This window comes from Oryctolagus cuniculus, chromosome 7, assembly GCF_964237555.1.
Source record: "Oryctolagus cuniculus chromosome 7, mOryCun1.1, whole genome shotgun sequence".
NCBI classification, from domain to species: domain Eukaryota; kingdom Metazoa; phylum Chordata; class Mammalia; order Lagomorpha; family Leporidae; genus Oryctolagus; species Oryctolagus cuniculus.
This window is the reverse complement of record NC_091438.1, coordinates 143,187,323-143,200,235: the sequence shown is the minus strand read 5'-3', so window position 1 is coordinate 143,200,235 and position 12,913 is coordinate 143,187,323. Positions and strand designations below refer to the sequence as shown.

General features: G+C 45.5%; 1 protein-coding gene across 10 annotated transcripts in view; it reads left to right on the top strand.

The window, feature by feature from the left end:
* The window catches only part of MED18 (mediator complex subunit 18), a 186,153-nt gene that overhangs the window by 159,044 nt on the left and 14,196 nt on the right, over positions 1-12,913 (top strand). For all 10 annotated transcript variants that reach the window (XM_051858073.2, XM_051858074.2, XM_051858075.2 and 7 more), the window contains 2 exons: positions 197-384; positions 1,285-1,438. In XM_051858073.2, coding sequence (XP_051714033.1) covers positions 197-384; positions 1,285-1,438 — 342 coding nt within the window. The remainder of the gene's footprint in view (positions 1-196; positions 385-1,284; positions 1,439-12,913) is intronic.

Sequence of the window (12,913 nt, the reverse complement as noted above, 5' to 3'; positions counted from 1 at the left end):
CAGACCTGGGATTTGTACCCTGAGCTGTTTGGATTAATAGCTGCTAAAAAGTTTCTTGGCAAGATTACTACCATATGGGAGGGATTTATCAGGCATTTCATTCATGAACTTTCCATAGTTACTTCAGTCCTTTGTCTTAAAAATCAGTTATTGTCTTCATTTCTGAAAAGGAAATGTGATTATGTTAATTTGTTAGTCCAGACGATGAAGAAGAGGAGGAGCAAATCTGCCCGTCTGCGTTCAGTGAAGGTGTGACATCTACCTCAGTCATTCCTAAACTGCCACAGTGTCTACAGGAGGAAGAGGAAGAAAAGGAGAGTGACTCTGATTCAGAGGGTCCCATTCAGTACCTAGATGAAGAGGATGAAGACGAATGCCATCAGAGTAAGAAAGGAGGGGGGAGAGAAGAGACGATTCTTTTACAGATAAAACTGCTTGCTGTTTCAAGAACTTGTAAGATGAAAGGAGATGGGCACCCTCTTCCATCAAGCCATATGGATAACTGATGTTGGAAGCCACTGTGCAGAACTCCCTGTCCCTGCTGTCAGCCCTGTGTTAAAAGACGCTATGAGGGAGCCAAGTAGATTGAGTCACCAAGTAGATTGAGTCAGTTTGTTTGGTTTTCATGTAAAACCGAAAAAATATTCACCTTGGAGCAGGCATTTAGCCTGTTACTGTATCCCATGCTGGAGTACCTGGCTCCAGCTCCTGACTGTTTCCTACTAGTGCACACCCTAGGAGGCAGCAGGTGATGACTCAAGTAGTTGGATCCCTGCTACCCATATCAGAACCCTGGATTGAGCGATTGGCTCCCTGCTTCACCCTGCCCTGGTCCTATCCATTGTGGGCATTTGGTGAGTGAACCAGTGAATCAGTTTCCTGTCTGCCTGTCTATATTTTCTCTGCCTCTCAAACCATTTACCTTGATGGCTAAAAAGATATCCCAGGCATATGTGCTAAGAAGAAAAAAACAAAGTGATACTCTCCTTCAGTATTGTTACACAGTTAAGACAATAAAAGCCATGTTTGTGCCCACAAGTTTTTGTAGATAATGAAATCCCGATTCCTAAGAATGGAAAGAAGCTTGAAGAACAGATAGATTTAAGGTGTGTTGGTGTAAAAGCTGTTATGTTTTAATTCAGAGGGCTGAATCATGCTATTTCCTCTAGCAACTCTTACTAAGGAGAAAAATTTTACAAGAGAGGATATCTTTTGCCTATCTGAATCCATCTGACTAAAAAGATTTTTAGATGTCTTCAACATTTTTTCTTCCCCTGTATAAAGGTGCTCTGGCCAACAAAGTGAAAAGGAAAGACACACTGGCAATGAAGCTGAACCAGAGACCCAGTGAACCAGAGTTGAACTTGAACTCTTGGCCTCATAAAAGCAAGGAGGAGTGGAATGAAATACGGCACCAAATTGGAAACACACTGATCCGGTAGGCCTTTGCTTCAATTAGCTGGATATGATTTGATTATGCCAAAGTATGTGTTAGATGCTTATTTTGTGGTGAGACATTAATTTATGTTGTGTTTTTTTTTTTTAGTATACTTTAAAAATACATATTGAACCAAGTTGGGAATTGTATTAGCTTTTTTGTTATTTTTACTACTTTAAAATATCTGAAGCAGAAATCTATCTCTTTATAAATATAAAAGCTTGTTTATTTAGTTTTGGAAGTTTAAACCCCAAGAATGGGCAGCCGCACCGCTCTGACATCTGATGAAAATGGCAGGTGACACTGGTAGAGGGTGTGCAGAGGAGACTGTTTAAAGATTGATTGATTGGGCCGGCGCCGTGGCTTACTAGGCTAATCCTCCGCCTAGCGGCGCCGGCACACCGGGTTCTAGTCCCGGTCGGGGCGCCGGATTCTGTCCCGGTTGCCCCTCTTCCAGGCCAGCCCTCTGCTGTGGCCAGGGAGTGCAGTGGAGGATGGCCCAGGTGCTTGGGCCCTGCACCCCACGGGAGACCAGGAAAAGCACCTGGCTCCTGGCTCCTGCCATCGGATCAGCGCGGTGCGCCGGCCGCAGCGCGCCGGCCGCAGCGCGCCGGCCGCGGCGGCCATTGGAGGCTGAACCAACGGCAAAGGAAGACCTTTCTCTCTGTCTCTCTCTCTCTCACTGTCCACTCTGCCTGTCAAAAAAAAAAAAAAAAAAAAAAAAAAGATTGATTGATTGATTGATTTGAAAGTCAGTTACACAGAGAGAGAAGGAGAGGCAGAGAGAGAGAAAAGAGAGAGGTCTTCCATCCGCTGGTTCACTCCCCAGTCGGCCGCTACGGCCAGAGCTGCGTCGATCCGGAGCCAGGAGCTTCCTCCAGGTCTTCCACATGAGTATTTGGGCCATCTTCATTACCTTCCTGGGCACATCAGCAGGAATCATGCCTAGAAGCTGAGTAGCCAGGACTCAAGCCTACCAAAAATTACCATGTATTAGTTGGTATAGTGTAAGTTATTAAGCTATACCTGTATTACTGGATTTGGAAGTTGTTACCTATTTTTTGCTATGTGAATCAATTCTGAGTCAGTGGTTCTCATACTTTAGTATTTGTCTGAATCACCTGGCAGGCTTGTCAAAAAACAAATCATGGGGATAGGTATTGTGTGCAGTGGTTAAGTTGCCACTTAGGGCACCCACATTCTATACTGGAGTGCTTGGTTCAAGTCCAAGCTCTTCTGCTTCTGATTCAGCTTCCTACTGATGTGCAATCTGGGAAGCCGTGATGATGACTCAGGTACCTGGGCCCCTGCCACTCATGTGGGAAACCTGAATTGAGTTCTGAGTTTCTGGCATCTACTTGGCCCAGTTCTGGCTAATATGGACATTAGGGGAATAAATAAGTCAGTGGCTGGCAGATTCTCTCTCTGTGTGTCTCTCTCTGTCTCTCTTTCAAGTACAATAAAAATCAGTAAAAATTTAGGGAAAAAAATAAATCACTGAGGTCTACACCCAGTTTTTTATCTTGGATGGGGCCTGATAGTTTATATTCTTTCTCATACTGTTTGTCCTGGAACCATACTTTGAGAACCACTGTTCTAAGTGAGAGTATTAGGATAATACTGCTCCCCACCCCATTTTTGTCATAAATTTTAAAGTAATAAATCCATATTCCTTATCCCTTTAAGTTACTGCTGTTCCTGGTAAAGTCATCTCCACTACTGTTGACTACTAATGAAGAGACTGTTACCTGTCCATAAAAAAAAAACCACAAACATGTATTTGAAAGGCAGAGTGGCACAGAAAGAGGGGCAGGCAAAAAGAGAGAGAAGTCTTCATTCCCCAAATGGCCACAATGGTCAGGGCTGGATCAGGCCTAAACCAGGAGCCTAGGGGCCAGTGCTGTGGTGTAGCGGGTAAAGCCTCTGCCTGCAGTGCTGGCATCCCATATGGGCGCTGGTTTAAGACCCAGCTTCTCCTTTTCCAATCCAGCTCTCTGCTGTGGCCTGGGAAAGCAGTGGAAGATGGCCTAAGTGCTTGGGCCCCTGTACCTATGTAGGAGACCCAGAAGAGGCTCCTGGCTCCATTGGGGAGAGAACAAGCAGATGGAAGACCTCTCTCTCCTCTCTCTTTCTCTCTTTCTCTCTCTCTCCCCCTCCCCTCCCCCTCCCCCTCTTCCTCTCTCTGTCCTTTTCTCTGTGTGTAACTCTTTCAAATAAACAAATAAACCTTAAAAAAAAAAAAAAAAGGAGCCTAGAACTCCATCCACATCTCCTACATGGGTGGCAGAGGCCCAAGTACTTGGGCCTTCTTCTGCTGGCTTCCCAGGCACATTAGCAGAGAGCTGAATTGGAATTGAAGCCAGAACTCAAACTGGTGCTCCGATATGGGGTGGCAATGTTGCAGGCAGTGGCTTAACCTGCTGTACCACACAACAGTGGTTCTTATCTGTCCCTTTAAAGGACAGCATTATTATTACTTTATACCCAGTATAGGACTGGATGTATCTTTCTGGAAATTTATTTTACTTGGAAGGACATCATTTGGAGAGGTCAGAGAAAGGAGGCTTTGCTGGACCTAATTAGCTATAGGAAAGTGGTATCTGCACTGGCCACTGCCAAGTCTATATCCTTTCAGCTCTTGTAAAGAGTGACAAATAGCTGATTTTTTATTAGTTCCATGGTTCATCCCTTGATTTTACAAGTAGCTAACCAGAATCCACAGCAACTGATTGAACCTTTTCTGTCTTGTCTTTTTTTTTTTTCCAAGATTTATTTATTTATTTGAAAGAGTTAAACAGAGAGATAGGAGAGGCAGAGACAGAGAGAGAGGTCTTCCATCTGCTGGTTCACTCCCTAGTTGGCCACAACGGCCAGAGCTGCGCCAATCCAAAGCCAGGAGCAGGAGCTTCTTCCGGGTCTCCCACGTGGGTGCAGGGGCCCAAGCACTTGGGCCGTCCTCCACTGCTTTCCCAGGCCATAGCAGAGAGCTGGATCAGAAGTGGAGCAGCCGGGTCCCGAACCGGAGCCCATATTGGATGCCGGTGCTTCAGGCCAGGGTGTTAACCTACTGTGCCACAGCGTCGGCCCCTCTGTCTTTTCTGCCTTTGGGATCTGGTTGCCAGGATTTGGTGACTAATGTTAACAAGATGGTAGTCTTGCAGAACTCCAGCTGTCTCAGAATATCAGCAAAAGAACTTCAGGATTTTGAATTAGGTATAAATGGGCACCTTTGAAAATAGATTCCTTTTTCCTAGAATAACCAATGCAACTATGAAAAAGAGGAACAAAGTTGGAGGACTAACAATATCATTTCAAAATATACTTTAAAGCTAAAGTAATTTAAAGTGTGGTACTTACATAAATAAATCAGTGGAGCAAAAAAGAAGCCAGAAATAGATCCATCTATATAGGTTCAACTGATTTTACACAAAGGTGAAAAGATAATGTTTTCAGCTAAATGGTTCTGGCACATTATGTGTATATATGGTACCCATACATAAAAATCACTTCAACTGATACCTTGTTCTATACGCAAAAATTACTCAAAAGGCACCATGGATTCTAAAGCAGGAGAGCGTAAGCGTTTAGCACAGTGGTTAAGCCACTGCTTGGGACACCTGCATCCCACATCGGAGTGCTTGGTTCAAGTCCCAGCTCCAGTCCCAGCATCCTGCTAATGCATGCCCTGTGGTGCAGCAGTGATGGCTCCAGTTCTTGGTTCCCTGCCACCTACGTGGGAGACCTATATGGAGTTCCTGGCTTGTTGCTTCAGCCTGGCCTAGCCCTGTTTGTTGCAGGTATTTGGGGAGTGAACCAGCAGATGAGGAAGATCTCTTTTTTCAAATAAATAAATAAATATTTGTAAATGAAGTATTACAGCTAAAGCTGGTTTTGTAGAAAAGAGAAAATCTGGGGGCCAGCGCTGTAGCTTAGTAGGCTAAGCCTCTGCCTGTGGTGCCAGCATCTCACATAGGCACCAATTCTAGTCCTGGCTGCTCCTCTTCAGATGCAGCTCTCTGCTTGTGGCCTAGGAAAGTAGTGGAAGATGGCCCAAGTGCTTGGGCCCCTGCATCTGCATTGGGAGACCCAGAAGAGGCTCCTGGATTTGGATCAGCCCCGCTCCAACTGTTGAGGCATTTGGGGAGTGATCCAGTGAATAAAAGACCTTTCTCCACCTCTCCTTCTTTCTGTCTGTAACTCTGCCTCTCAAATAAATAAATAAATCTTAAAAAAAAAATCTTCGGGGCTGGTGCTGTGGCGTAGCAGGTAAAGTCGCTGCCTGCAGTGCCAGCGTCCCATGGGGCGCCAGTTCAAGTCCCAGCTGCTCCACTTCTGATCCAGCTCTCTGATATGGCCTGGGAAAGCAGTCGAATATGGCCCAAGTCCTTGGGCCCCTGAACCCATGTGGGAGACCTGGAAGAAACTCCTGGCTCTGGTTTCCGTCGGCGCAGCTCCGACTGTTGCAGCCAATTGGGGAGTGAACCAGTGGATGGAAGACCTCTCTCTCTGCCTCGCCTTCTCTGTGTAACTCTAACTTCCAAATAAATAAATCTTCAAAAAAAATCTTTGTGAACCTGGGGTACACAAAAATTTCTTAGTTATGATATTAATTAAGCAATAGGACTCAAAATCTTTAATTTTAAAAAATTTAAAACAACCTTGAAGGCATGATTCCTAAAAAAAATTGATACAATTGCACTTCATCAAAATATTTAAAAAAATTTTTTTTATTTACTTGGAAAGCAAAGTTGCAGAGAGAGAAAATCTTCAACCCACTGGTTCACTCCCTAAATGGCTACCAATGGCTAAGGCTGGGCCAGGCCGAAACCAGGAGCCAGGAGCTTCATCCAGGTCTCCCACATGGGTGCAGGGGCCCAAGTACTTGGACCATCTTTATTTGCTTTCCCAGGTGCAATAGCAGGGAACTGGATCAGAAGTAGAGCAGCCAGGACTCTAAATCAGTGCCCATATGGATGCTGACATCATAGGCAGAGCTTACCCAAAATTTGAAACTTCTGTTCTTTTAAATACACTTTATAAAGAGTGAAAATAAGTCAGAGACCAACAGAAAATTATTCAAGTCTTATATCTGGTAAAGGTCTTGCATAATACAAAGAATTCTCAAAACTCAGTAAGAAAACGAACAGTCCACTAAAAAAGTATGCGTTAGTGTTGAGCAGAAACATCACCAAATAAGCGATACAGCTGGCAAATAAGCTTATGAAAAAGATGTTCAATATAATTAATCACTAGGGATGTGTGAATTAAAACCACAGTAATCCAAAGACATACAGATGGCCAACAAGTATATGAAAATATGCTCAACATCACTAATCAGAACTACAAATCATCTCACACCTGTTGGCTGTTAACTGAGAAACAAAGACAAGTGTTGATGAGGATGTGAAATAATAACTCTGTTAAATGGCATGTGAGGAGTATTTGAAATCCTGTTATTTTTTATGAGAATGCAAAATTCTATAGCCACTGTGGAGAACAGTGTGGCAGTTCCTCAAAAAATACAACTGCATTGCCCAGCAGTCCCTCTTCTGGGGATCTTACTGAGATATTACTGCTCCTGTGTTCACTTCAGCTATACACATAATAGTCAAGATGGGAGAACAACTTTAATGTCTGTCAGTGGATTGAGGCTATGTGCTGTATGCCCACAGTGGAGTATTATTCAGCCTGAAAAAAAATTCCTGGGATATAGGACAGTATGGATGAACTTATCCTTAGGCTAGGTAAAATAAGCCAGTCACAGAAAAATACTACATTTCTCTACTTCTATGAAGCATCTAAAATAGTCATACTTCCTCCACTGGCAGCCTGCCAATGCCACCTCTGCCTCTGTTCTCTGCTCCACAGAATCTTCCCCTTCCTCCACTTGTACAACTCTTACCCAGTTTCCAGGTCTTCTAGGAAGCCTTCCAAACTACCCTAATGCATTTCTTCTTCTTTTTTTTTTTTTTTTTTTTTTTTTTTTTTTTTTTTTTTTAATTTATTTATTTGCTTGAAAGAGAGTTACAGAGAGGCAAAGAGAGAGACAGGTCTTCCATCCTCTGGTTCACTCCCCAGATGGCCACAATGGCTGGAGCTGTGCTGATCCAAAGCCAGGAGCCAGGAGCTTCTTCTGGATCTCCCACATGGGTGCAGGGGCCCAAGGACTTGGGCCATCTTTTACTGCTTTCCCAGGCCATAGCAGAGAGCTGGATTGGAAGTGGAGCAGCCCGGACTTGAACTGCACCCATATGGGATGCCGGCACCACAGGTGGCGGCTTTACACCCCTAGGCCACAGCACTGGCCCCCCTAATGCATTTCTGAAATGCTGTCCCACGTGTAACTGTGCTGGGTGTAGCATTCTCAGAGGTCCTACCTGAATGTTTCAAAGTATGTGTGTCTGTTCCCCCACTTCCCTTACTGAACTATATGTTTCTCTCTCTTTCTCTCTCTTTTTTTTTTTTTTTTTTTTTTTTTTTTTTTTTTTTGACAGGCAGAGTGGACAGTGAGAGAGAGAGAGAGAGAGGTCTTCCTTTTGCCGTTGGTTCACCCTCTAGTGGCCGCTGCGGCCAGCGCACCACGCTGATTGGAAGCCAGGAGCCAGGTGCTTCTCCTGGTCTCCCATGGGGTGCAGGGCCCAAGCACTTGGGCCATCCTCCACTGCACTCTCGGGCCACAGCAGAGAGCTGGCCTGGAAGAGGGGCAACTGGGACAGAATCCAGCGCCCCGACCGGGACTAGAACCCGGTGTGCCGGCGCCGCAAGGCGGAGGATTAGCCTAGTGAGCCGCCGTGCCGGTGACTGTATATTTCTTAAAAGCATATTATTGGGGCCGATCTCTGTGTAACTCTGACTTTCAAGTAAATAAATAAATATACATTTTTTAAAAAGCATATTATGTTTCTCTTAAATCTGACAGAACACCATTATAATTGATTTTCAGTAACTGTCAGCTGTGATTGGTTAAAAAGTGAGACTTGAGTGTAAAAAATTTAAAGTAGGCCGGCACTGCGGCTCACTAGGCTAATCCTCCGCCTAGCGGCGCCGGCACACCGGGTTCTAGTCCCGGTCGGGGCGCCGGATTCTGTCCCGGTTGCCCCTCTTCCAGGCCAGCCCTCTGCTGTGGCCAGGGTGTGCAGTGGAGGATGGCCCAGGTGCTTGGGCCCTGCACCCCATGGGAGACCAGGAAAAGCACCTGGCTCCTGGCTCCTGCCATCGGATCAGCGCGGTGCGCCGGCCGCAGCGCGCTGGCCGCGGCAGCCATTGGAGGGTGAACCAACGGCAAAGGAAGACCTTTCTCTCTGTCTCTCTCTCTCTCACTGTCCACTCTGCCTGTCAAAAAAAAAAAAATTTAAAGTAGTCATACTGTTTTTGTTTAAAAGATTCATTTTTTTTTTAAAGATTTATTTGAAAGTCAGAGTTACACAGAGAGAGGAGAGGCAGAGAGAGAGAGAGGTCTTCTATCCACTGGTTCACTCCCCAGTTGGCCACAACGGCTAGAACTGCACTGATCCAAAGCCAGGAACCAGGAGCTTCTTCCGGGTCTCCCACACGGGTGCAGGGGCCCAAAGACCTGGGGCTTCTTCCACTGCTTTCCCAGGCCATATCAAAGAGCTGGATCGGGCCAGAGCCATGGTTCAATGGGCTAATCCTCCGCCTTGCGGCGTCAGCACACTGGGTTCTAGTCCCGGTCGGGGCGCTGGGTTCTGTCCCGGTTGCCCCTCTTCCAGGCCAGCTCTCTGCTGTGGCCTGGAAGTGCAGTGGAGGATGGCCCAAGTGCTTGGGCCCTGCTCCCCATGGGAGACTAGGAGAAGCACCTAGCTCCTAGCTTCGGATCAGCACGATGCGCTGGCCGCAGCACGCCGGCCGCGGCAGCCATTGGAAGGTGAACCAACAGCAAAGGAAGACCTTTGTCTCTGTCTCTCTCTCTCTCTCACTGTCCACTCTGCCTGTCAAAAAAAAAAAAAAAAAAAAAAAGAGCTGGATCGGAAGTGGAGCAGCCTGGACTTGAACCAGCACCCATATGGGATGCCAGCATTAGCATTGCAGACGGTGCTTTACCTGCTACGCCACAGCACTGGCCCCTAAAATAGTCATACTTCTAGAAACACAAAATAGAATGGTGGTTGCCAGGGACTGAGCAGAGGTTAGGGGCTAAATACGCAGTTTCACTTAAGCTGCTGAATAAGCTCTAGAGATCATGTTTATAACTTTGTATGTATTATTAAACAAGCCATATTGTACACTTAAAAATCTGTGTACCCATGTAAAATGTTCAGTACACCACAGTATTCCCCTCTTACCTATGGGGAATATGTTCCAAGACTCCCAAGTGGATGCCTAAAACTGGTTAGTACCAACCCCTCAATTCCTTTTTCCTGTTCATATATACATACATAAAATTTATGAATTATGCACAGAGAGACATTAATAACTAATAGAATAGCTGTAACAATACACTATAATAAAAGTTATATGAATGTAGACTCTCACAATATTTTATTATATCTTTACATTTTCACTTAAATGAAGAACTGTCCAGGTTTCTTTAGCATATCCAAATTGCCAGTATTGATACTTCTGTGCTTTGGGGCTAATATTCAGTAAACTAAGGATTATTTAACCACAAGCACTGTGGTACTGTGGCAGTCAGTCTGATCACTGAGATGGTTACTAAATAAATAATGCATAGGTGGTGTATACAGCGTGGATACAAAGGAATGATGATTCCTTTGTCCAGGATGGGACAAAGTAAAATGGCACAAGATTTCAAAACAGTATGCAGGTGCTGGTGTGGAGGCACAGCGAGTTAAGCCACTAGCATTCTGTGGGTGCCAGCTCCCTGCTAATGGGCCTGGAAAAGCAGCAGCAGATGGTCCCAGTGCTTGGGACTCTGTCGCCCATATGGGGGACCCAGATGAAGTTCTGGGATACTAACTGGCTTGACTGCTGGATTTGGGGAGTGAACCAGCAGATAGAAGATCTCTCCCAGGGGCTGGCGCCATGGCGCACTAGGTTAATCCTCTGCCTGTGGCTCCAGCATCCCATATGGGTGCTGGTTCTAGTCCCAGCTGCTCCTCTTCCAATCCAGCTCTCTGCTATGGCCTGGGAAAGCAGTAGAAGACGGCCCAAGTGCTTGGGCCCCTGTACCCGCATGGGAGACCAGGAAGAAATGCCTGGCTCCTGGCTTCAGATCAGTGTAGCTCCAGCCATTGTGGCCATTTGGGGAGTGAACCAACAGAAGGAAGACCTTTCTTTCTGTCTCTCTCTCACTGTCTGTAACTCCACCTCTCAAATAAATAAATAAAAATCTTTAAAAAAAAAAAAAAAAGGATCTCTCCCTTTGTCTCTGCAACTCTGCCTTTCAAATAAATAAATCTTAAAAAAAAAAAAAAAAGATTATGTTCAAGACCTAATCCCCATTACCTGTTTATATGACTTATTCAGAAGTGGGGTCTTTGCAGGTGTAATCAAGTTAAGATGGAATCATCCTAGATTACAGTGGACTTTTTTTTTTTTTTTTTTTTTTTAATTTGAAAGGCAGTTGGGCGGGGGGAGATTTTCTATTCTCTGTTTTACTCCCCAAATGGATGCAAGGGCAGTGGCTGGCCCAAGCTGAAGCCAGGAGTCAGGAATTCTATCTAGGTCTCCCATATGGATGACAGGGACCCAAGCACTCAGGCCATCTTCTGCTGCTTTCCCAGGTGCATTATCAGGGAGCTGGATTGGAGGCAGAGTTGCTGGCACTCAAACTGGTACCCATATGGGATGTGGTTTCGCAGGCCACAGCTTACCCCATCACACAACAGCATCAGCCCCAGGATTATACTGGGCTCTAATTCAGTGACTGATATCCTTATAAGGAGGGAAATTTAGACTGCTTTGTGACTTTGGCATCAGAAATTGGAATAATGTGTCTGCAAGCCAAGGAACATGCAAGATTGCTGGCAACTGCCAAAAATGAGGAGACAGCTATGAAGTAGATTAGAGCCTCTGAAAGAAACCAGGATTACCAGGCCGGCGCTGTGGCACAGCGGGTTAACGCCCTGGCCTGAAGCTCTGGCATCCCATATAGGCACCAGTTCGAGACCTGGCTGCTTCTCTTCCAAGCCAGCTCTCTGCTGTGGCCTGGGAAAGCAGTGGAAGATGGCCCAAGTCCTTAGGCCCTTGCACCCATGTGGGAGACCCAGAAGAAGCTCCTGGCTCCTGGCTTCAGATAGGCACAGCTCCGGCCATTGCTGTCATCTGGGGAGTGAATCAGCAGATGAAAGACCCCTCTCTCTGTACAGACTCTACCTCCCTCTGTAACTCTTTCAAATAAATAAATCTTTAAAAAAAGAAAGAAAAAAAGAAACCAGCATTTCTAGCATCTTACTTTTTGGACCTCTAGCTTTCAGAGCTCTGTGAATTTGTTTTTTCAAGCTACCTGGTCTCTGATAATTTCCTCTTTTTAAATAATTTGTTTCAAGGTCAGCAGTATGGCATAGTGGACTAACCCTCCGCCTGTGGCACCGGAATCCCACGTGGGTGGTGGTTGATGTCCTGGCTGCTCCTTTTCCAGTCCAGCTCCCTGCTATTGTCTGGGAGAGCAGTAGAGGATGGCTCAAGTGCTTGGGCCCTTGCACCTGCATAGGAGACCTGGAGGAGGCTTCTGGCTCCTAGCTTCCAATCAGCTCAGCTCCGGACATTGCAGCCATCTGGGGAGTGAACCAGTGGATAGAAGGGCTTTCTCTCTGTAACTCTGCCTCTCAAATGAATAAATAAAATATTTAAAATATTATTTTTCCTTTATTTGAAAGGCAGAGAGACAAAGACAGAAGGATCTTCTATCTGATGGTTCACTTCAAAATGCCCACAACAGCTGGGTATCCCACTTGGGTGGCCAACTACTTGAGTCATCACCTGCTGCCTGCCAGGATGTGCATTAGCAGGAAGTTAGAATTGGAAGCAGAGCCAGGAGTTGAACCCATGCACCAGTGTGTATTACAGGCATCCCAAGCAGTGTCTTAACCCCTGCACCAAATGCCCTCCCTGGTGATAGTTTCTTAGAGCAGCCCTAGGACACAAATACAGAAGGGATGGGTATGTTTATTGTCATGATTGTGGTAATGGTTTGTTGATGTGTTAAATATGTGCATAAGTGTATATATGTATTAGTATTATTGCATATATATCAGTTATACCTTAGTAAGGCTGGGTGTTTTAAAAGAAGTAAAAAAAAGGGAAGGTCTTATTCAGAGAAGGAAAATCATTTGAAATATATTAAATTGTAAAAGGTACATAGAATAGGGCTGTAAGTTCTCTGTGCAAACAAATAAAGAGCTAAATAATTAACAGCATGAATACTGAGAAGTAGAAATTAAAGGTCAGGCCGGCACCGCGGCTCACTAGGCTAATCCTCCGCCTTGCGGTGCCGGCACACCGGGTTCTAGTCCCGGTCGGGGCGCCGGATTCTGTCCCGGTTGCCCCTCTTCC